Source organism: Rhinatrema bivittatum, chromosome 3 (genome assembly GCF_901001135.1).
Source record: "Rhinatrema bivittatum chromosome 3, aRhiBiv1.1, whole genome shotgun sequence".
Lineage (NCBI taxonomy): Eukaryota > Metazoa > Chordata > Amphibia > Gymnophiona > Rhinatrematidae > Rhinatrema > Rhinatrema bivittatum.
The window spans coordinates 15,429,874-15,455,623 of NC_042617.1; the positions used below are offsets into that span (position 1 = coordinate 15,429,874).

The following is a 25,750-nucleotide window of genomic DNA, read 5'->3' on the forward strand; positions in this document are numbered from 1 at the left end:
AGAGGTCAGTCTCAGTCGATGTTTCCATCCCCACGAATGGTCTCTAGATCCCTGTGTAGCAAGCAAAATCTTTCGACACTGGGGTCAACCAACCATCGACCTCTTTGTGTCCAAACTGAAACACAAAGTGGAAAGGTTCTGCTCCCTCCACAGCCGTCAACAGTCATTCAACAGGGATGTCTTTGCCTTTGCTCTCCCCTGGAACAAAGCCCTTCTATATGCGTATCCTCTGATTCCGCTCATAGCCAAAACTCTTGTGAAGCTACAACAGGACAGAGGGTCAGTGATCCTCATAGCCCCGTACTGGCCATACTCCTCTACCTCTTGATCAGAGAACCAATTCGCCTGGGCACAGCGCCCACTCTAATAACTCAGAACCAAGGCATGTTACGCCATCCCAACCTACCCATCAGCTTGGAGGTTGAAAGCTTGATCCTACAATTGTTCAATCTTTCGACTCAAGTCTCTCAGGTTTTTGTAGCTTCACGAAAGCTTTCCACACGTAAATATTACCTTTCCAAGTGGACTAGATTTACCAATTGGTGCACTCAAAAAGATATTGACCCTTTCTCTTGCCCCACTCCATCTTTACTAAACTATCTATGGCACCTCTCAGATTCTGGCCTCCAGACTTCTTCTGTACGTGTACACCTGAGTGCCATTGTGGCATATCACAAAGGCATAGGGGTTGCCCCACTAACAGAGCAACCCCTAGTGAGTCAATTTATGAAGGGCTTACTTCAACTTAAGTTGCCCATTCAACCACTGGTTACAGAATGGGACCTAAATGTAGTGCTTGCAAGGCTCATGCGATCCCCGTTTGAGCCTTTGCATTCCTGTGATGTAAAATTTCTTACATGGAAAGTTCTTTTCCTAGTGGCCATTACAAGGAGGGTCAGTGAGTTGCAGGCCCTTGTCATATACTCACCCTACACAAGGTTCCTGCTTGACCAAGTGGCCCTCCGCACTCACCCCAAATTCCTGCCTAAGGTGGTGATGGATTTTCACCTCAACCAATCCATAGTCTTGCCCACTTTCTTCCCAAGGCCCCACTCTCACCAAGGAGAGAGAGTTTTGCACACCTTGGATTGCAAACGTGCACTTGCATTTTACCTAGAATGCACTGCAGTCTATAGAAAATCCACCCAACTCTTTGTTTCTTTTGATAAAAACAAACCAGGAGTTGCAGTGGGCAAACAAACTCTCTCCAACTGGCTAGCAGACTGTATCGAATTCTGTTATGAGAAATCAGGCCTTCCTCTCCAGGAGTGAGTAAAAGCTCACTCAGTAAGGGCTGTGTCAGCTTCCATAGCACACTACCGTTCAGCACCTCTCACCGACATCTGCAAAGCTGCGATTTTGAGTTTTTTGCACACCTTCGCAGCTCATTACCGCATAGACAAGTTATTTTTAGAGCTTTCAGCCAAACCTAACCAGCTAGGTTTTCTGCTGAAAATTCAGCTAAATCTAGCTAGTCAAATTTGACCAACTAGATTTTCCCTGACTCAACTTATCCAATTAGTGCTGAAAATTCTGAGCTAATTTGCTAAGCTTATCACTACCACCACCACAATCACCACGTAGGATTCCCTCCCTCCCCTTCATGCCTGATTAAAAAAAAAAGTGGCTCCCTCTCTCTCGCTCTTCTTACTGTCTGGGAGCTAATCCCCCCCCCCCCTTTCTTACTCCCTCCTTCCAACCCTCTGGTCCAATGACAAAATAATATTGTGAGATACTGATTGCCTCTTCCTTCTTCCCTCCTTCCTACTGGACTGATCTAGAAAAACGAAAGAGCCGCTGGCAGCTGCTCCCCCTTCTTGTGACTCTCCCTCCCTTCCTCTGCACTATCATTAAAAAACGTATCCCCAGCTCCACCCCTTCTTCCCAAAGGGGGATCCCCAGCTAGCACTCTCATTTTTGGAGGGGAGGAGCTGCGGATATCTTTTTAAAAAAGCAGCGATGAGAGAGGGAGAGAGAAATGGAGGCTCTTTGGTTTTGAAAACTGGGCCAGCAGGAGGGAGGAAAGAAGGATGCATTGGTCTCTCACAATCTTTTTAATTTGGTCATCAGGCGGGTGGGCATGAAGGGGGTATCAGCCCTTGGAAAGTCATTTTTTTTAATACTGGGAGGGGGGATGTTTGGTTATCTTTAGGTCTGCTATTAACTTTGGGAGGCCAGTGCTGAATATCAGCACTAAACAGCCAAGGTTTAACCCTCCCAGGAATGTTCACCACACCGCCTCCTTTTGTCCAGCTATATTTTATGTGGACATAATTTAGCCTGTCAAAGTGCTGTGGCTATCATCTTAGTCCACTTGAATACACTGAAATAAAGGTTAATAAATTAATAAAAACAAAAAGTGATATCTTTTTATTGGACTAACGTAATACATTTCTTGATGAGCTTTTGAGAGCTAATACTGTCTTCCTCAGATCAGAATAGAAGGAGCAAAAGATTACACTCCCAGAAAATATAAGTGAATCAAAGGTATTCCAATGATAGGGTGAACAGGAACGGGGGCAAGGAGTGAGATGGGTTTGATGAGGGATCAGTAGGTGACAGGCAGTATGATTTATGGCTCATAATGTATTACTTAAAAATGTATTTATGCAAATATCTTCTTTATTAAGAGAACACCACAAGAAATACAAACAACTTCTCCACACCACTTCACAATTACAAGGAATAAGCAGAAATAAGAGGGATCCCTAAATCCTGCCCCTGCCCTTCCCTTCTTGTCCTGATTCCAACAAGATTCACACCTGTAAAGAAAAAAACATCTCACGCCATAATCTAGGGGTCAATAAGTCCAAGAACCACTTCCATGTTCGCAGAAATGCGATAAGGCAATTTACAAGTTAGCACTGACATTTTTTCCATAGCCATTAAATTCTGCATCTGAATCTTCCACATTGTCACATTCGGAGGCTCCCTAGCTAACCACTGAATCAAGATGCATTTCCTAATAATCACACAAGGTTTACATACAGACAATTCGCATCATCCAGTGTATAGTCATCTGTTATATCCAGTAGACAAAAAAATGTATTTATTGGTGACATCAACTACCTCAATGAATTGCTGGAGAACTAGGACGGGGGTCTATTTAGACTCCCAGGGCTTTTACTGAGCATTGGGATGTTTGTTAATGTCCCAGTGCTCCCGGGGAAAGTGAGCTACACCTCTTGATGTGTAGCTAACTTTAGATCAAATAATATGGCTTGTAAATTTTGAGGCAAGCCACATTATTTGTGGTAAAGCCCTAATGCAAACAGGAAATCACCCTCGCTATCTCCCCTGAGCTATACTGAATTATGCTAAACTATAGTAATTCCAGCAAAACATGATCTATAATTTTCCTACTACTGTAATATCTACCATTTTTCAGTACAAACATGTGCATTCTATAATTACCATTGTGTTAAACAGTAAATATGTTTATCCTTTAGATAAAAATGCTGCCTACTCCATCCAAATTTCACTATATCTTCAATCTTCGTGACCTTTCCAGAATATGGCAAGGAATGTTAACTATAAAAGCAGATGAATGCAAAGATGTTGAAACTCTTCTAGCTCTCTTCAAAAATGAGTGCAACAGGGTAATTTCAGACAGGTATAGTATTTTAAATCTTTTACATTTGTAACAATATTTCATTATATTTTAGAACTACAATCAAATTATAACCTTATCCAATTTGTAGATTTTTATTCAATTACATCAGAATGTGTCTGACCCAGAGGTAAAATAAAAGCCCCAAGTTGGCCAATTGATTATCTGACTCATTGAAACATACAGATAAGATATGCAAAATGACCTATATTTAAATTCATTTCAATCAGAACCTAGCACAGAGGTGGCCAACTGGCGTCTCGTGAGCCACATGTAACACCCAAAAGTAAAACTGTTTTTGCAGTCCGCCAGTGGTAGAGTCAGCTAAGGTGTCACATGCATGATTCTCTACCATTTAGCAAGAGATTGTATGTATGCACTCAGTTCAAAGAACTCCTGGTTCTCAGAGAATGAGATTGATCTCTGGAGGCTAGAGTCACACATCTGGAGGAGCTGATGCAAACTTCATAAAGGAGATTTACAGAAACATACAGGCCGATACAGTAAAGTGCGGCCGCGGTTACCCTGCTTCTAACCAGCTTTCTACTCACAATTTGGCCGCGTTAGTCCTACCTGCGATTCACTATCCCTTTTAACCCATCCTTACCGTCTCTTTAAATCTACGGGTAACCCTTTCCGCCCACGGCATGTATATGAGATGTAAACGATCGGATTAGCTATAAATTGCAGGAAGACCTTGTGAGACTGGAAAATTGGGCATCCAAATGGCAGATGAAATTTAATGTGGTTAAGTGCAAGGTGATGCATATAGGGAAAAATAACCCATGCTATAATTACACGATGTTGGGTTCCATATTAGGTGCTACAACCCAAGAAAGAGATCTAGGTGTCATAGTGGATAACACATTGAAATCGTCGGTTCAGTGTGCTGCGGCAGTCAAAAAAGCAAACAGAATGTTGGGAATTATTAGAAAAGGAATGATGAATAAAACGGAAAATGTCATAATGCCTCTGTATCGCTCCATGGTGAGACCGCACCTTGAATACTGTGTACAATTCTGGTCGCCGCATCTCAAAAAAGATATAATTGCGATGGAGAAGGTACAGAGAAGGGCTACCAAAATGATAAGGGGAATGGAACAACTCCCCTATGAGGAAAGACTAAAGAGGTTAGGACTTTTCAGCTTGGAGAAGAGACGACTGAGGGGGGATATGATAGAGGTGTTTAAAATCATGAGAGGTCTAGAACGGGTAGATGTGAATCGGTTATTTATTCTTTCGGATAGTAGAAAGACTAGGGGACACTCCATGAAGTTAGCATGGGGCACATTTAAAACTAATCGGAGAAAGTTATTTTTTACTCAACGCACAATTAAACTCTGGAATTTGTTGCCAGAGAATGTGGTTCGTGCAGTTAGTATAGCTGTGTTTAAAAAAGGATTGGATAAGTTCTTGGAGGAAAAGTCCATTACCTGCTATTAAGTTCACTTAGAGAATAGCCACTGCCATTAGCAATGGTTACATGGAATAGACTTAGTTTTTGGGTACTTGCCAGGTTCTTATGGCCTGGATTGGCCACTGTTGGAAACAGGATGCTGGGCTTGATGGACCCTTGGTCTGACCCAGTATGGCATTTTCTTATGTTCTTATGTTCCCTCCCATACAGTAACACACACCCCAATTATCGCTTTTTAAACCTGCAGTTTTGCCGCGTGTTTAACCTGCTAATTTACCGCCTACCCCGACCCCTACCCCTGCGTTAGTGTGTATCATTCTCTTTCTTGAAAGCTTGATTGAAAAGCCAGGTTTTCAGTTGTGTTTTGAAAAGTTTATGATTACTCTGAAGTCTTATGTCAAGGGGCATGGAGTTCCATAATGCGGGGCCAGCTGGAGATAGTGCACGTTCTCTAACTTGGGTAAGTCTTGCTGTTTTCACAGATGGAATGGTTAAAAGTGCTCTGTTTGCTGATCTTAAATTTCTGTGTGGGACGTGTACTCTAAGTGCTGTGTTCAGCCACTCTGCTTTTTCGTCATAGATAAGTTTGTGTATTAAGCACAGTGCTTTGAACTGTATTCTTTGTTCTATGGGTAGCCAATGTAGGGAGGCAAGTGAATCTGTTATGTGATCTCTTTTGCTTTTTCCTGTGAGAATTCGAGCTGCAGCATTTTGTAAAATTTGCAGTGGTCTAACTGTAGTGTAGGGTAGGCCAAGTAGTAAGGCATTACAATAGTCTGTGCTTGCAAATATCAGCGATTGAAGTATAGTTTTACTCACATTCTTTCCAAGGCCTCATTCTCACCAAGGAGAATGGGCCTTACATACCTTGGACTGTAAGCATGCACTAGCATTTTACTTAAACCACACTGCAGTCCACAGGAAATCCACTCAACTCTTTGTATCTTATGATCCAAACAAAATGGGTAATCCAGTGGGTAAACATACTCTATCTAACTGGTTAGCAGATTGCATACAGTTTTGCTATGAAAAAGCAGGCCTTCCTCTCCAAGGGTGAGTAAAGGCGCATTCAGTAAGAGCGATGTCAACCTCAGTAGCACACTATCGTTCAGTGCCAATCCCTGACATATGTAAAGCAGCAACATGGAGTTCTCTTCACATCTTTGCAGCTCATTACTGTTTGGATAAACAGGGACGACAAGATTCAGCCTATGGACAATCTGTCTTAAAGAACTTGTTTCCAGTTTGATCCCAATTCCTCCTACATCCAACCTGCTGTGATCTTCGGCTGCCTCATTTTAACCAACAATACTTCAGTGTTGCTTCACTACAAAATGACTCAGCCTCTAGCTGCTAATCACCCATATGTGAGGACTAGCATCCTACTTGTCCTGGGATAAAGCAAAATTGCTTACCTTGTAATAGGTGTTATCCCAGAACAGCAGGATGTAGTCCTCACGAAACCCACCCGCCACCCCGCGGAGTTGGGTCCAATATTTTATTATTTTATTTTTGCTAAAGCTTATTGCTACATACGAGACTGAAGGGAGACCCCTGTGGCAGAGAATATCATGGCATGCTGGGCATGCTCAGAGGCCTCACAGGGCCAGTCAAACATTTCTAGAAACTTTGACAGAAAGTTTTCCGTACCAGGGCTTCATCAATGATGTCACCCATATGTGAGGACTACATCCTGCTGTCCTGGGTAACACCTATTACAAGGTAAGCAATTTTGCTTTCCTTGGGCCTCCCAGCTTTCGCTGGTCTCCAATTGGTTGAACTCTGGGTTTTGTTTGTTCCAGTGTTGCAGAAGGATTGCTCACCACCCCTGCAGCTGCCGAGATAACCCACAATGAGGGGGGCGGGGGGGGGGGGGGGGGGGTGTTACACTGTTATTTAAACAATTACCTCACTATCCTGATGTTAGAAAAAACATATCAACTCTAACTCTCTTGGAGACAGGATTTGGTAACAATCCCTGTTCAAAACTAGAGGATTAATCAGAATACAGAATCAAATTCTAAACAGGAAGTGGTCCCTTCCAAAGTGAAGTGACTAAATTAATAGCAGTTCTCAGCAAAATAGAAACAGTGTACTGGAGGAGGAAGGAGGTAGGCATACTCCTGGGGGTAAGGGCCTGATGGACTTAAGAGGAGAAGTTTGGTGGAGTCAGTGAGAGGGAGAGAGGTCAAGGTTCAGACATTTTTCTAACATCAGGTTCATTCTTTTAAATATTGGTATTTGGGAAAGGGAAGGGAGATGGGGCCAGCGGGGTAATTCTTTTTAAATATCAGGACTTGGTGCCATGGTAGAGAGGGTGGATTCAGGGCTGTATGGGGTTTCTGAGGAGGACTTAGCTAGTGATGATTTCAGGGGTAGTCAGTCAATTTCAGCCACTCCTGGCTGAGCGAAATAAATCTATTCAGCTAAGTTTTAGCTAGATAGAGCTAGCCAAATTTTCAGCTGAAAACCTTGCCAGTTAGATTTAGCTGAAAATTCTCCTAAAGTTAATAACTAAAATTAACCAGTTATCTTGCCACTCAGCAACTCTTTGAAAAGAGAGCTCTGGGTTACTGTTCCAGTGCATTGAAACAAGGCATGCTTGTCAGCTCTACAACCCAGCTTAGAACATTGGTTTGTGCAGCATATAAATATTTTTAATATGTAAATTAAATAAGTAATTATAGCAATTCACCATGAAAACTTCAGATGATTTACTGATGAATCATATGTTTGTCTGGAATTTTAAATTTTTTCCGCTTTGTTATTTGTTATTTTTGTGCCATTTTAGATTTATTAGTGCTGAAGATCAAGATTGGTTTGAACAGGCCTTTACACGAGCAGTCATGGAAAATGTGGATGCTGATTTGGTACTCCATCCTGAGCCATACTTCGTTGACTTTTTACGAGATGCACCTGAACCTACTGGTGATGAACCTGATGATTTCACATTTGAAGCACCGAAAATCTATGAACTGGTACAGAATTTTTTTGTGCAAAAGTAATGGATTCTGATGTGATGTCATGTAGAAAATGTATTCTATAAAATTATACTAAATTGAATCAAAGATATACAAAATACATTAAGGAGTCCAGTCAGTAAACAGTGCTAAATAGCGCATAGAATTGCACAATAGTGAAGAACAATAGGTCATACTAAAAGCCAGCAGTTATCACCTGAGGGACCAATATTTACAATGATTTAGCCAATTAAATCCTATAGAATGGCTAAATATACTGTAAATGCTTCGTTTCTCAGAGCAGCTAAATGGAACTGCTTTAAAAGTGGGCATTCTTAGGGGTGGGATGCTAACTTGCATTCCCTGACTTGTGCAATAAAAGTGCTGAAAAAAGTGCTAGTCAGGCATCTTTGCTTGCCATACCTGGGCATCACAACGGTAGGTTTAAATCTAGCCAGCAAGATTTTAGACAGATTTCTCTTATGTTCAGTCGTGATGTGTCCAGACAGTTTATAACAGCATGTCTTAACTTTTTATTTGCTTATTATCAATGGACCAAAAAGTTATATACATCTATAGACTTGCTGCTTCAATATTTTCCTGCTACTGTCACTAAACCTTTTTGAAGGGAGCAAAAAGTACATGCAGTGTTACAGCATGCCCAGGGATGGTAACTTTCATTCTGGCGCACAGACGCACAGTGGTACGTGGGCATTGGTGTCAGCCTGGGATGCGGCATGTTATAAAATAGCCTGGATGCACACATATGTGCGCCTCATTTTAAATAGGTGCACGTCTAGGCATACAAATCCCACTTCTATTGCATTAGTCAGGGAATTTTAAAAGGGGTACACGTCCATGCCATTGCCAGTTTCACCCACCAGTTCACCCAGTTAACAGCTAGGACCTCCAAACCCCCTTGATTGAATAGCTTATATTCCCCCCCAGTTACCCCAGACCCTTTAAACCTCTCAGGTATGGCTAGTTTTTTAATTTTTTATAAATTTTTATTTATCGTTTTTTAATTTTTTTAAACTTACACCTCGTCCTTAGCAGAAATAAACTTACGTGGCTGGGGATCTGGGCATGCGCTCAGGCGCATAAGTATTTAGATGCACGTCTCTTGGCCATGCCCCAAAATGCCCATGTCCCACCCAGACCACACCCATGCCCTGCCCCTTTTTGAAAACTTTTGAAATGTGTGCGCACTAGGAGGTACATGCGCATATGGGCGGCTTTAAAATTCATTGGGCATGTGCAAGCCCAACTTGTGCACATATCTCCTGATTTTGGCGCATGCCAGGCTTTTAACATAGTAACATAGTAATGACAGCAGAAAAAAACTAAAATGGTCAATCTAGTCTGCCCAGCAAGCTTCCCAATGCAGCAACTGCCGCTCCGTGCAGGCTACCTCCACGTTTCTGTTAAGGGTAATAACTGCTGCTCCGTGCTGGTTAAGCTTTATTTATTCCCATTCTCTAGCCTTTAGGGATTCACAGTGTTTATCCCATACCCTTTGAAATCCTTAACAGTTTTAATCTTCACCACTTCCTCCAGAAGGGCATTCCAGGCATCCACTACCCTCTCAGTGAAGAAATGTTTCCTGACATTGGTAGGGAAAAGTGCATGTTGCACTGGTTCAAGAAACCCCTGCATAACGAGGGGTCACCTGCAAAACGAGGAGGAGCCAGCAAAGGTACTGGAGGCCGGAAGGGCGGTGCTTGCATAGCCGGGTCAGGTGTTGATATGGAATCCAGCTGGCTATTCAGTTGATTGATGGCATTAGCCAAAATCTCTAGAATCTTCTGTTGCTCCGAGATTCTTTGGGCCAGGCTAGGGATGGCCTGAATTGCTGAGACCTGTGCTGGGTCCATGATTTGGCAATCTGTTAGGATTCTGTAAGACAGAAGGTATGTGAACCCTGGGCTAAAGTGATAGGCGGTACCGCCCACTGGGAGGAGCCCCGTGAGCCTCACTGTCGGGAGGCTAGGTCTCAGCGGAGGAAGGCAGAGAATGAATAGAGTCTTAAATAAATAAAATAAATTAAAGAGATAGATGCACTACCCATGGAGCGGGGGATGACAGAGCGAGAGAGTCCACACAGGCCCTGAGACACAGGGTCAATGGGATAGGTACTGCCCAGAGGGAATACCTCCGAATGCTGGTAACAATCCGTGAAACAAGTATACCAGAGGGGTACACCGAAGAGACCAGGACAGAGATGGTAGTGGCCCGCGGGATGGAGTACACCAATGATGTCCTCGGTAGGATGGTAAAGCTTGCAGAGTAGGATATGCAGATGAAGCCCTCTGAAGAGGTGACAGTGATCCGTAGAGTGAGGAGCACAGTCGAGGCCCTAGGTAGAAGTGGTAATGGCCCGCAGCGCGGGGTACACTGTAGAGGGTCCTCGGTCGGTCTGGTAGCGGTCCCCAAGGCAGGGTGCGCCTGAGGGTCCTCGATAGTGTGCTAAAGTTCTGTAGAGCAGGCACTTCTGATGGAGCTCTCTGTAGTGATGGTAATGGCCCACAGTGAGGGTTACACCCGATAGACACTTGTAAGATAGAAAGTGATCTGCTGGGCGGAGTACTCACAAGTAGCTACTTGGTTCCAGGAACCCCCGGGGAACAGAGCAGACAGAGTTCCAGGTGTCAGGCCCTCCGAGGAGCGGATAGCCAGGACAAGAGAGAGGCCCCCGAGGAGTGGGTACCTGAGATGTCCACGTCAGAACTGGAACTGGAACGCAGGGTCCTCAGGAAGTGAGGCGGAAATAGCAAGGATGTCACTCTTTGCCAAATCATCTTTGGAGAAGGCCAGCAGGTTTAAATATCCACGTGATCTGGAAGGGACACCCCTGAGGTTCCCGCCATGATGTGGATAAGACTGGCCTGTGAGTGTGCGCACACCTAGAGAGATCAGATGGCAAGATGGTGGTCGGCGGCGTCCATGCTGATCCAGGAGGCCTGGAAGCGGTAAGCAGGTCGTAGCGGAGGCTGCCAATCTAACCCATGGAGTTAGGGAAGTGAAGAAAGAAGTGAGCAGAGTGGTCGTAGCTGTCTGCGACCGGCGGGCATAACAGGTGTCGTTTTATTCAGGCATCTAGGTAGAACTTTATGGTGATGTTCACTGTGCAAAGCTCACCCAGCAGCTATCCTGGTGGAGGAGTCCCCAATTTCACAGTAAAAAGTCCTACCTTAAGCCATTTCTCCTTGGACACCTTGCCCGTCCTGGTCTCATAGTGGGGCGGATTTTAAGAGCCCTGCTCGCCTAAATCTGCCCAAAACCGGGCGGATTTAGGCGAGCAGGGCCCTGCGCACCGGTGAGCCTATTTTACATAGGCCTACCGGCACGCGCAGAGCCCCGGGACTCACGTAAGTCCCGGGGTTTTCGGAGGGGGGCGTGTCGGGGGCGGGCCCGAACTGCGCGCCGTTTTCGGGGCGTGTCGGGAGCGTTCTGGGGGTGGGCCCGGGGGCATGGCTACGGCCCGGGGCGGTCCGGGGTCGTGGCCGCGCCCTCCGGACCCGCCCCCAGGTCGCGTCCCGGCGCGCTAGCGGCCCGCTGGCGCGCGGGGATTTACTTCTCCCTCCGGGAGGCGTAAATTCCCCGACAAAGGTAAGTGAGGGGTTTAGACAGGGCCGGGCGGGTGGGTTAGGTAGGGGAAGGGAGGGGAAGGTGAGGGGAGGGCAAAGGAAAGTTCCCTTCGAGGCCGCTCCGATTTCGGAGCGGCCTCGGAGGGAACGGAGGTAGGCTGCGCGGCTCGGCGCACGCCGGCTATACGGAATCGATAGCCTTTCGCGCGCCGATCCCGGATTTTAGCGGATACGCGCGGCTACGCGCGTATCTACTAAAATCCAGCGTACTTTTGTTTGCGCCTGGAGCGCCAACAAAAGTACGCCTATTCGCGGTATTTGAAAATCTACCCCTATGGTTTCATATCACAAATAGAAAATGGAGAAGAAGCACGAAGACCCGAGTTTTGCTGTTCAAAAACACAGACTTTGAGGAAATGGGGAAGTACCTGGAGGAAGAACTAAAAGGCTGGGCGAACAAGAGAGATGTGAAACAACAATGGACCAAACTAAAAGGAGCGATTACCAAGGCAACTAATCTATATGTTAGAAAAGTAAAGAAAAGCAAAAGAAAAATGAAACCTAACTGGTTCTCAAAGGAGGGGGCTGACAAATTAAAAGCTAAAAGAACAGCATTCAAGAAATATAAAGGATCCCAAAGGGAGGAGCACAAGGAAGAATATCTGGTGGAACTGAGGGAGACAAAGAAAGTAATCAAGGTGGCAAAAAGTCAAGCGGAAGAAAGGATTGCCAAAGAGGTAAAGCGAGGTGACAAAACATTTTTCAGATACATCAGAAAAAGGAGAAAAGTCCAAAGTGGTATAGTGAAACTGAAAGGTGAAAAGGATCAATGTGTGGAGAGTGACAAAGCAATGGCAGAAATATTAAACGAATACTTCAGTAGAGATGTGAATCGGAACCGGAATCAGTTCGGATTCCGGTTCTGATTCACATGTGGGGTTTTTTTCATCGGGCCTGATCACGGTTTTGTTTATCGGCTGCGCCCGAGCCGATAAACAAAAAACCCACCCCGACCCTTTAAAACTAATCCCTTTGCTTCCTCCACCCTTCTGACCCCCCCAAAAACATTTTACAGGTACCTGGTGGTCCAGTGGGGGTCCTGGGAGCGATCTCCCGCTCTCGGGCCGTCGGCTGCCACTAATAAAAATGGCACCGATGGACTTTGCCCTTACCCTGTGACAGGGTATCCGTGCCATTGGCCGGCCCCTGTCACATGGAGGGAGCACTGGATGGACGTCGGCCCCTGTGACATAGTAAGGGCAAAGGGCCATCAGCGCCATTTTGATTACTGGCAGCCGACGGCCCACATGCAGGAGATCGCTCCCGGACCCCTGCTGGACCACCAGGGACTTTTGGTAGGTCTTGGGGGGGGTCAGGAGGGTGGGGGGTTATAGTTTACTATTGGGTTTTTTTTATATTCGCTCCATAAGACGCACGCACATTTCCCCCCCACTTTTGGGGGAAAAAATGCATCTTATGGAGTGAAAAATACAGTAAGTGGTGAATATAAATTGTTTCTGTGTGTTATTTCTTTGTTATTTCCATTTAAAACTCTGAACAATGTATCTTGTAAGTGCTTTGATTTATAAATGCAAGCAAATAAATAAATACATAGATCTCGTCTGTAAATTAGTAGGAGAAGGACATTCTGGCAGGGAGTTCAGGATGAGTTATCTCTTCTAAATTGGTGAGGCTGGGAGGCTTCACCAGAGTGTAAAACGTAAGCATCCTTACTGTTACAAGGCTTCCTCAAACTGATCCCAAAGGGGCGGATTTTAAAACATACGCGCGAGCGTACATTTGTGCAACCCAGTGCGCACAAATCTACGCCCGATTTTATAACATGTGCGCGCAGCATGTTATAAAATCAGGGGTCGGCGTGCGCAAGGGGGTGCACACTAGTGCAAATTGTGCACGCCGAGCCCTTGGGGAGCCTCACTGGCTTTCCCCGTCCTCTCCGAGGCCGCTCTGAAATCGGAGCGGCCTCGGAGGGAACTTTCCTTCCCCCCTCATCTTCCCCTCCCTGTCCTGCCCCCCAGCCCTAAAGAAATCCCCCCGTACCTTTGTTTTCTAAGTTACGCCTGCCAGAGGCAGGTGTAACTTGCATTCGCCGGCCAACTGCAGGCGAGCGATCCCCCTGTGCTGGAGTCCTCGGCCACGCCTCCTGGACCGCCCTCAGACTGCCCCCTGCCTGCCCATTCAGAAAACCCCCGGGACATAAGCGCGTCCCAGGGCTTTACGCGCGCCACTGGGTCTTTTGAAAATAGGCTAGGCGCGCGTAACCCACCCCCCCCCCCCCCCCAGGCGTGTAAATCCTCCTGGTCTTTGAAAATCTGCCCCAAAGTGTCCTAAAATGGCTAGGCTAAATAGTGAGCATTCAACTACAGCTGTCCAGGTTGAAGGGACTGAGGGGGGTGGATGGCTCCTAAAGAGTGTGTTCTATACAGGGACAGTGACATCTGGTGGCCAAATTTGGTGCTTTGCCACACACATATGGAGACTCTGGAGCTCTCCTGCCTCTGGAGACCTATGTGTGGAACAAGAAGCATTTCAGAGAATGCTGCCCCGGAGGTTCTGAATTTCAGCTTTCTACCTAAAATCCTAAATTTGGCATCCAGAATATACCTCCCACACCTTCCTATGTCATTGGTACCCACATGTACCATGACAACAGGCTGTTCCCAAGCAAGGTCTAAAATCTTATGTAGGTGATGCATGAGGTCCGCCACCTTCGCACCAGGCAGGCAAGTTACTAGGCCATTCTCAAGTCCACCAACCACCCAACTATCAACATTCCTAATAACTGAATCACCAACTATGATAGCTGACCTAACCCTTCCCTCCTCAGCAGTAGCTCTGGGAGTCTCATCCTCAGTGCGAGAGTGCAGGTCCTTGCGACAGGATCACTTCCTGCTACACCAGAGTGATGCTCTCTCACCAGGAGACCTTTCTCCTCCAAGTCAGCATTGGGCCTGCCAGTCTGGAATTAGGATTAGGCTACTGTGTCCCTGAAGATCTCTTTTATATACCTCTCTATCTGCCTCAGCTCCTCCAGGTCTGCCACTCTAGCCTCCAGAGATCGGACTCAGTGAATACAGAGCCACTCTAGCCTCTAGAGATTGGATCATAACTCAGTGAATACAAGCTGGGCTCTGTATTTACTGGCTAAAAGTCTATCTCCAAATTCAAATTTTCTAAACAAAGATAATTACTTTCGGTTTTATTTACCAGCCAAAACCAAGCTTGGGTTCACATGGCTGAATACATTTTTCATCAAACAACTCATTTTTTTGTACCAATTTCTTGAAAAGTAGAATTACCATTGGCTAATTTAAATTTCAATGCTGACATTCTGCTGTCATAGGCTAACAGCGGCAACCACACTATTTTATTCATTTGAATACAAATTCCAATATCTTATGTTGAGGCTGCAGTTACAGTAGATTAGCAGGAGATATATTTGTGCTATCACATTATAGTAAACATGTTTAATATGTGATAAGCAGTCTAATCATGCATTAACTTCATTAGCACCCTATAATGTAGATCCTTTAAATAGGAAATGTGCAAAGACAGCTCTCCCATCCCAGTTGCTGACTCACAACAGGAGCTCCCTTAAGTTTCTCCTTCTTTTCTTTCAGACATGAGTTTAGTCTTTTACCAGGTAGAACAAACACAGATTAATGTCATGAAGGATGACGTGAATTTATAAACGTAAAAATAAACTTTTTCATTTTTTTCAGGTTCCAAGTTATGATTTTCTGAGAGACAAATTGCAGAAGTTACAGAAACAAATGAATGACACAATTAGGGGTGCAACTCTTGATCTGGTATTTTTTAAAGATGCAATGACACATCTAATTAAGGTAATTATTTAAATAATATCTAACTTTGAGTTGTGAATTGTGCCTCAGTATCTATATAATGTAACATAACGTATTGTCAGCATTAGAAATGAGAGCTATTCTATTAACCCTTTCATCATGTATAATTCAGACTGACTAGAATATTTATTTTCTCATCAGAACCTTCTTGGGTACAGGTATTATTATAATTCTGATTACATTAATCAGGGCTTAGAGGATGAGTGAATGATAGGCCATGATTTTATATGTATAAGACAATAGTGTGTTTATTGTCAAATTGTCAGGGAGCTACATCAAGCCAGGATATGACTCTAACACACCTTAAACAGTGTATATCATGTAATATATATGTTTATCATGCAATATACATGATTATTTGCATGGTCCTTGTTACAGGTGCCCCCTCACCTCTCTCAGATATATCCAGTGCCTGGCTCCTCTTCCCTGGCGGCGGTGGGCTGCCGGCTCCGTCCTCAGGCTGCACTCTATGCCTCAGTCTCAGCTGCTGATCCCTATGTGCCGCAGAGAGATGCCCTATCCGGCAACTGAGGTCCAGTACCGGCTTCCTCTCCCTCCACTCCTAGAGCCTTGCTGGCCCTACCAGCTCCATCTCATTTTAATGGTGACTCCAAGCTCTGCAGAGGGTTCATCAACCAATGCTAAATGCAGTTTGCTCTGCAGCCCTCCATCTTTCAAGATGAACTCACAAAAGTCACCTTTATCTTGTCTCATCTAGAAGGGAAGGTGTTGGCTTGGGCTTCACCCTTGTGAGAGCGATAGGACTCTCTCCTACAGGAACTGACTCGATTTGTGGCCATGTTCCGGTGGACCTTTGATAATCCTGGGCGGCATGCCGTGGCAAGCACTAATTTGCTACACCTCCAACAAGGCCAAAGAAGCCTATTTGATTATACGATTGAATTTTGGACCTTAGCCACAGAACTTTCCTGGCAGGAAGACTACCTGCGAGCTGTCTCTCTGGATGGATTCTTCCCGCAGCTGAAGGATGAATTGGCAGCTCGGGAGCTCCCTTCCTCTCTTGAGGATCTTATCGATTTTAACTGGCCGAGTTGATCATCGTCTCCAAGAGCGTCACCGGGAGAATTAAATGCTCAGGAAGCCCTTTCGGGTTCGCTCCCGCTTGCCACCAGCCACCATCCCTGCCTCGGTAGGGTCTCCATCGTGGCCAAGACGGAAGAACCTATGCAGTTGGGCCATGGGCGGCTGTCCCTGGAAGAGCACCTCCGGCGGAGACAAACAGGCCTGTGTCTGTACTGCGGAGCACCTGGCCATCACCTACAGGCCTGTCCAGTCCGTCCGGGAAACTACCCAGCCTAAGTTCAGTTGGGGTCCTGAACTTGGATGCAACATCACCGGCCCCTCAGTTGTCCTTGCCTGTCTCCTTGATTTGGGACTCCTGGTCCTTTCCAGTCCTTGCTCTGGTGGATTCCGGAGCAGGAGAGAATTTATCCTCAAGGATCTAGTTCAACTTCTGGGTATAAATACCCATCCTTTGGAGACCTCCTTGTGCATTGCTTCAATTTATGGAGAACCATTACCTGGTCGAATTTCCCTGACCACTGAGCCAGTTCAACTCCTTTCTGGCACCCTTCATACTGAAGAAATTGAACTATTGGTATTAGAGAAATCTATCCACCCGGTAGTCTTAGGACTACCCTGGCTCCAACGTCATTCCCCCCAAGTTGATTGGGGGTCACTCCAGCTGGTGGAAAGGGGTTCCACCTGCTATCAGACTTGTCTACAAAGAGTGGTGCCACCACCCTGTGATTCCTTTGGTGACCACCTCTTCTGGCATACCAGCTCCCTATGCAGACTTTGAAGATGTTTTTTCAAAGCAAAAGGAGGACCTTCTACCACCTCTTCAGAGGTTTGACTGCCCTACCGAACTTCTGCCTGGTACCACGTCTCCCCGAGGGTGCACTTATCCTCTGTCCCTTCCTGAGACCAAGACTATGATGGAGTAAATCCAAGAGAACCTTGCGAAAGGGTTCATTCGCTCCTCAACATCTCCTGCTGGTGCAGGATTCTTCTTCGTTATTAAGAAAGATGGATCTCTAAGGCCGTGTATCAATTACCGTGGCTTAAATGCCATCACCCACAAAGTCAAATACCCGTTGCCTTTAATCTTATTTGACTGAATACATGGAGCCTCTATATTCACCAAATTGGATCTATGCAGCGCTTATAACTTGGTGCGTATTTGCCCCGATAACATCTGGAAAACAGTAGAGATGTGATTCGGCTGAACCTTTTGATTCCGTCTTCGTTATCAGCCCGCCGTGGGAAATTTTGTTTCCCGCGGTTCGGGTCCATTTCTTTTCGGCTATCCCGATCCGAGAAAAAAAACAAACCCCACCCCAACCCTTCAGATGTAATTATTTAGAATCTCCCACCCTCCTGACCCGCCCAAAACTTGCCTAAAGTCCCTGGTGGTCAAGCGAGGGTCCCGGGAGCGATGTCCCTCTCTCAGGCCATCAGCTGCCAGTAAACAAAATGGCGCCGGAGGCCCTTTGCCCTTACCATGTGACAGTGCTATTGGCCGGCCTCTGTCACATGGTAGGAGCAATGGCCGGCCGGCGCCATCTTAAAAAATATTTCCTATTTCGTCACAAACGAATGCACATCCCTAGAAAACAGCTTTCAACACCAGAGGCGGGCATTACGAATATCTGGAGATGACCTACCACTCCTGCAGTATTTCAACGAATGATTAATGAAATTTTCAGTGACCTATATGTTAAGCGACCTATATGTTAAGGCTTCTCCAAGGATCTGGCTACACACCGCACCGATGTTCGCACAGTTCTTCAACGTCTCTGTGAAAACCATCTGTTCGCGAAATTGGATAAGTGCTTGTTTGAAAATTTCAGTCTGCTCTTTCTTGGGTATATAATTTCACAATTCTCTATGGACCCTGAAAAACTCAAAAGAATCCAAGATTGGCCCAGCCCATGTGTCTTAAAGCTCTACAACAATTTCTAGGATTCACGAATTATTACCGCCATTTCATTCCTCATTACTCTACACTGGCGGCTCCTCTTACCGCATTGACCCGTAAGGGCCAAGATACCAGGAACTGGACCCCGGAAGCCATTACAGCCTTTCACCACCTGAAAGAGGCCTTCCTAGCTGGATCTTGCTTCACTATCCAGACCCAAATCGCTCCTTTCTGGTCGAGGTGGACGCCTCCGCTATTGGGGCCGGGGTGGTCTTGAGCCAATGTTCTGCTTCCGGATCCCTAGTCCCATGCTCATTCTACTCCCGCAAGTTATTTATTTATTTATTTATTTATTTATTTATTTAAAGTCTCTTCTATACCGATGTTCGTTCGCACATCGCATCGGTTCACAATAAACAAGAACTTTTAGGCAGAGCCCTTACATAAAACAGGAGGTATACAATTAACTATAGGGCGGAGCCCTTACATATAACCAGAGAAAAACAGAAACTAGGGGGAGGGTCAGAGGTGGGGAGGGTCAGGGGTAGAGAAAGAAAAACAATGCATTAATAAACTATAAGTTATATAATATAACTAAAAAACATAGCTACATTGGCTACCCGTATACTTCCGTATCATGTACAAAGCCATATGTATCATTTTCAAAACTATACATCAATGCACTTCCCTCGATCTTCAATTCCCTCTCCAAGTACACAACTCGACAAGACCTACCAGAGATGTTTATAGAGGCACACTCCAAGTTCCCCCTGCGAAAACGACTAGACACATTACCCTAAGAGATCGCGCCACCTCCACAGCTGGCCCCCTTCTGTGGAATTCCTTACCCACAGATCTCAGACTAGAACCCTGCCTCCTAACTTTTAGGAAAAGACTTAAGACTTGGTTATTCAAGCAAGCTTTCCCAGACACAATTTAATGACACAATCCAAGAACACAATCCAAGGACTCCTCTAAAACATTCAGCCATTAATCATGCCATTTGCACATAACTTGTAATTTGACTTGTATATCGTTTAACCATTTTATTCTTTCCTATTTCTTCCTCTTCACCAAGTTTTGCTACCCTTGTTAATTGTAACTGTACCTTCGGTCACCTCAGTTCTAGTTTGATGTATTTAATGCACTCCCGTTTCATGTAAACCAGCAAGATATGCTCTCATGATTGCCGGTATATTAAAACCTTAAATAAATAAATAAATAAATAAATAAATAAAATAAACTTCAAAAACGTACAATGTACAAAATGAGGGACAAAGCTTATTCCGTAATCCGAATTCAAACCGATTCAAGTTCTCTTCAGTGGAACAAATCTACAGCATTGGAGATCGTGAATTACTTGCTGTCCAACTTCTATTGACCACTGTCCACATCACCGACTCACTTCGTCAGTCTCTAGTCTGGTGGCAAAATCAGATCAATCTCCTCTGAGGCCTGCCCTTCCAAGCTCCAGATCCTCAAATAATTCTCACCACTGATGCTTCCAACCTCGGCTGGGGAGCCCATGTCACCAATTTGCAGACACAAGGAACTTGGTCTCAAGAGGAAGCCAAACACCATATCAATTTCCTGGAGCTGCGAGCAATCAGATATGCTCTCAGGGTATTTCAGGATCACCTTTCCAACCAGGTCATCCTCATTCATACAGACAACCAGGTGGCTATGTGGTACATCAACAAACAGGGAGGGATGGCTGCGCAGATATGGGTGGAGGCCCTCTCCCATTCGATGTACCTCAGGGCCACCTACTTGCCGGGAATGGACAATATGTTGGCGGACAAGCTGAGTCATGCCTTTCAACCACACGAGTGGTCCCTCAACCCCACTGTAGCGGACTCAATATTCCAACGTTGGGGTTACCCCCACATAGACCTCTTTGCGTCACCTCAGAACCGCAAAGTAGAGAACGTTTGCTCTCTCACTCGCAGCCAACACTCTCAGCCAAGAGATGCATTCTCCCTCTCATTGGCAACTGGTCTCCTATATGCATTCCCTCCACTTCCACATCTCTCGAAGACTCTCATGAAGTTACATCAGACAAGGGAAGCATGATCCTGATAGCACCTCACTGGCCTCACCAAGTGTGGTTTCCAATACTTCAGGACCTCTCCTTTCGCAGGCACATTCCCTTGGGAAAGGACCCGCTTCTGATCACTCAGAACGACGGGTGCCTATGCCACCCCAATCTTCAGGCCTTGTCTCTGATGGCTTGGATGTTGAAAGGTTAATTCTTTAGCCACTTAACCTTTCGGAGCCAGTTTCCCATGTCCTAATTGCTTCACGGAAGCCTTCCACAAGAAAATCTTATCTTTACAATGGAACCATGGCCCTCACAGAGTGTGCTTTAACACGGTCTTGAAGTGGAATGCCTGCTTGCTGATAGCAAGCAGGCATTCCATGGTGTTCTTCTCAATCCCTTGATCCCTTTACCTGTTCCACCACGAAGTTTCTAGACTATCTCTGGCACTTGTCAGAATCAGGTCTAAAAACCTCCTCCATCAGAATGCATATCAGTGCGGTAGCCGCCTTCCATAGAGGTGTCGGGGATATTCCTATTTCAGTACAACCCCTCGTAAAGAGGACTTCCTAGTTTTCTGAAGGGCTTGCTTCAACTCAAGCCTCCACTGCGCCCTCCGGCCCCTTCTTGGGATCTCAATCTGGTTTTGGGTCGGCTCATGAAACCACCATTCGTGCCTCTCCAATCCTGTGATCTTCGCTATCTTACATGGAAAGTGATTTTTCTTTTGGAAATCACATCTGCTCGCAGAGTTAGTGAGTTACAGGCCCTAGTTACCTATCCGCCTTACACTAAACTTCTGCAGGACCGGGCAGTACTCCACACTCGCCCTAAGTTCTTACCTAAGGTAGTATCGGAGTTTCACATTAATCAATCCATTATACTACCTACCTTCTTTCCCAGGCCCCACTCCAATCCAGAAGAACAGGCCCTGCATACCCTTGACTATAAACGGGCTCTAGCATTCTATCTAGACCATACAGCTGCCCACAGGAAAAGCACTCAATTATTTGTCTCTTCCCATTCCATCAAATTGGGGCAGCCTGTGGGTAAACAGACTCTCTTCTCCTGGTTAGTGGACTGCATATCCTTTTGCTATCAGCAAGCAGGCATTCCACTTCAAGACCGTGTTAAAGCACACTCTGTGAGGGCCATGGTGATTTCAGTAGCACACCTACGCTCGGTGCCGCTTCCTGACATTTGCAGGGCTACTACCTGGAGTTCTCTCTATACCTTTACACCCCATTATTGCTTAGACAAGGCCGGAAGACAAAATTCCATCTTCGGCCAGTCTTTCTTGCGGATAAGTTAATCGGTGCCCTTCCAACGGTGCATCTAAGGGAACCAATGGCTCCAATTCCTTCCTCACCGATACCCTTGTCATCGGAAGAAGAAGAAGAATCACCGATCTCCATTCCGCCCTCTGAAGTGTTACCACCGACACATCCATCGATGTCACTGATCCCATCGGTGCCTCCATCAATGCCTCCGATGCCTTCCTCGATGCCATCGATGCCCCCATCGATGCCTTCATCGATGCCTTCGATTCCACCTCCAAGGCCATCGATGCCTAGGCCCGTACCTTCCAAAATAACACCGTTACTCCCTTCTGATGAACATATGGGAGCTGTGATGATTAGTCCCAGGATTCAGACGTCCCAGGATTCAGACGATCTGCCTTCATAGCCCTCTCCTCCTGATGAAAGGAAATGTTCTCCTCCAGAGGACTTGTCATTTATCAACTTTGTTAAAGAAATGTCTGAAACAGTTTCATTCCAGCTGTTACAACTTCTCCAATTTCTCGATGCTCCTAAGGAAATCATGTCTATCCCTATTCAGGACATCCTCTTGGACCTTTTAAAGAGAAATTGGGAACACCCTGGCTCTGTGGCACCTGTCAACCATAAGGCAGATGCCACCTATCTAGTTCAGCCAGCCCCTGGCTTCCAGAGAGCTCAACTAGATCATCATTCAGTAGTTGTAGAGTCAGCCCAGAAGAGGGCACGACACTCCAAACCCCACACTTCCATTCCCCCAGGAAAGGAACAGAAATTTCTGGATGCGTTTGGAAGACAAGTATTTCATGGGTCAATGCTCATCTCTTGCAATGCTTCATATCAATTATACATGACCCAGTACAATAGGGCCCTGTTTACGAAGATTCAGGAATTTTCTGAAGCCTTACCTCTGCAATTCCAAGACCAACTTCATGCCCTAGCACAAAAGGGTTTAGATGCTGGCAAACATGAAGTACGTTCAGCATATGACATCTTCAACACCGCCTCCAGAGTTTCGGCGGCAGGAATTAGTGTGAGAAGATGGGCCTGGCTAAAGTCTTCAGACCTCAGACCAGAAGTACAGAACAGGTTAGCTGACTTGCCCTGTGCTGGGGATAATCTTTTCGGAGAAAAGATTCAAGAAGCAGTGGCGCAGCTCAAGGACTGTTATTATTTATAAGGGTTTTGGGTGGATCCCTGGACCTGTGGCAGGTGACCACGCCCATGGGGGGAAGTCCCATGAGGGGCCACAGATTAGGCTCAGCGTAGGAGACACACATACACTAGTTATTTTATTATACAGGATTGGTGAACCACCGGAGATGGCAGTAGTGAGCTGGAAAGTAGCCTGGTTGGGCTTGTAGTCCCTCAGGCTCTGGAACAGCGATCCCACAATGGCTGTGCTGTAATAGAGAGAACTGATATTGTGAGTAGTAGCAGGATATGCAGAGTTCAGGAATAGAGCCTCGTTGGTAATGTACTCACGCAGCAGTCTCTCAGTGTGGAGCACAGGAGCTGGAGTAACGGCAGGCCCTCGAGAAGTGAGTATCTGGTTCCAGGGAATAGCTCTGAGAAATAGAGATTGTAACACAGATGTTATAGGCAGCGGTGTCTTCCTGGCAGAAGTGGAGTCCAAGTAGCGAGACCAGGAACATGGGCCCTCGAGGAGCGAGTACCGGTTCCAGACTGCGACCTGAAAGATAAGAAAGATAGAGAGACCCCCGAGAAGCGGGTACCCCAAATAGAGTAGGTCCAAAGGAGGCAGAGTTGCAAGGTATGGAGAGCGAATCCCATCCATTAGGAAACCTTTGCTAACTCGATTAGCTAGCAATCACGTAGGCCTTTTGTATCCTGGATGCAAGACGTCAAAGGGGGACGCCCCTGAGGTTCGTGCCACTGAAGGCACTTGAAGCAAGGCCGCGCGGCGCATGCGCCCTAAGGCAGCTGAACAGCATGGCGGGAGGCAGCACCCAAGCCGGTCCGGGAACGCCGGAGAGGACGGCAGACAGACGCCGGGGCAGCCAAACATCCATCAACCACAGGAGGAGTCGCCAGAGAGGTAAGGAGGGTGGAGTGGAGACGTCTGGCAGCGATAGTCGTAACAAGGACCAACAAGAGACTCTGCGCCAGCTCTCCTTACTGCCTTCTGATCTCTCTTCCTCTTCCAAACGATCTTTTAGGAGAGACTCCAAGAGACAATTCTACCGGCAAAGGAGATTCTATCCCCCGGCGTCCAGGGCTCGAGCTTCTAAGCCTTACCAAAAAAGCCAATCCAAGCAACCTCGAGTACAGAAGTGACAGCCAGCCCCCCAGCCAGGTCCAGCATCTGGCTTTTGACTCCTTCCTAGAGAACAGTACCCAGCCTCCACTTCCGACCATTCCCGTCGGAGGCTGGTTGTGCCACTTCTCCAAACCTTGGCATACAGTCACCACAGATCAGTGGGTACACGCTGTAATAACCCAAGGTTACCACCTCAACTTTCTCTCTGTTCCACCGGATTCCCCACCTCGGCTGACGTGGGGAACATCCGACCACTCAACCCTCCTGAAGCAGGAGGTCTCCCTCCTCCTCCAGTCTCGAGCAATAGAACCAGTGCCCCTCTCCCAACAGGGGCAGGGTTTCTATTCCCGGTATTTCCTGATACCAAAAACGTCAGGTGGTGTTCGCCCAATACTGGACCTTCGCACCTTAAACAAATACCTACAAAGAGAAAAGTTCAAGATGGTGACCTTGGGTTCTCTTCTTCCCCTTCTCCAAAGAGAAGACTGGCTCTGCTCTCTAGACCTCCAGGATGCCTACACACACACATTTCAATTACTCCGTCACATCACAGATTCCTGCGGTTCCTAGTAGGCCTAAAACATTTCCAATATCGAGTGTTACCATTCGGTCTAGCATCTGCCCCACGAGTCTTCACCAAATGCCTCATAGTGGTAGCTGCCTTTCTCAGGAGTCAAAGTGTCCAAGTCTACCCCTATCTCGACGATTGGTTGTTCAGGGCTCCTACTCAGCAAGCTGCACAGATATCTCTATGTCTCATGTGCCATACCCTGATCTCCCTGGGGTTTCTCGTAAACTATCCAAAATCCAGGCTAGTTCCCTCTTAAACCCTATCGTTCATAGGAGCCGACTTGGACACTCTAAAAGCGAAAGCCTTCCTACCTCAGGATCGAGCTTTCACTCTCACTTCTCTGGCCCATCGACTGCAGTCTCGACAACACTCAACTCCGTGTCACTTTCTGATCTTACTGGGTCATATGGCCTCCTCGGTACATCACATATATCAAACAGCATACCCGTGTGACATCTTACAAACCTTTATTCATTACAACTTTTGTTTAAAACAAACATAAATATAGTTTATACATACAATACATCATATTACATATCTCAACCATTCATTCTCACACACATACAAACAATATCAATAAATATAAGCATTACATGTTACACATAAATTAAAATACAACAGATTCATTTGTTATATTTCTCAATATTGCACTCTAACTATTAAAAATATCACTCCATATGTACTCTCTATGCTTGAACTATTTAGCTCTTTACTTCCCTTATATTCTATCCCAAAAATATAAATATTCCTTTCCTCTATTATATGTTCCCAATATTATTAATTAAACATACACTTAATTGCATGTTCTAGATGTTGGTCATTCCACATATTCTCACTCTTGATGTCGCTAATTCAAAAAACTCCCAATTCAACAAACTCCCGACAAGAAGCTCTTGTTTCACCCGAAGGTTTCATCAGACGTTGCAATTAATATATTATCCATTGTCTTTTCATATGTAGGGAAACTCCATCTTCACTCCTTAATAAGCACATAAATTTTCAGTAAATTCACATTCTCTTATTTAGTGAGCACATCAATAAATTCACATTCTCTATGTAAGAATATTCACATCAATTAATCATTTATTCAATTATCCTTTAAAAACTCAATTCTTATACCATTTCATCATTAGAACACATATCACCCGATAAATACCACTTACCACATTAAATATCCAAAACTC

At 45.7% G+C, this 25,750-nt stretch overlaps 1 protein-coding gene across 1 annotated transcript in view; it reads left to right on the plus strand.

Annotated features, from left to right (window-relative positions):
* The window catches only part of DNAH8 (dynein axonemal heavy chain 8), a 1,926,251-nt gene that overhangs the window by 1,330,978 nt on the left and 569,523 nt on the right, over window positions 1–25,750 (plus strand). The window contains 3 exon segments of the mRNA XM_029592920.1: window positions 3,450–3,613; window positions 7,819–8,005; window positions 15,318–15,440. Of these exon segments, the coding sequence (XP_029448780.1) occupies window positions 3,450–3,613; window positions 7,819–8,005; window positions 15,318–15,440 (474 nt within the window).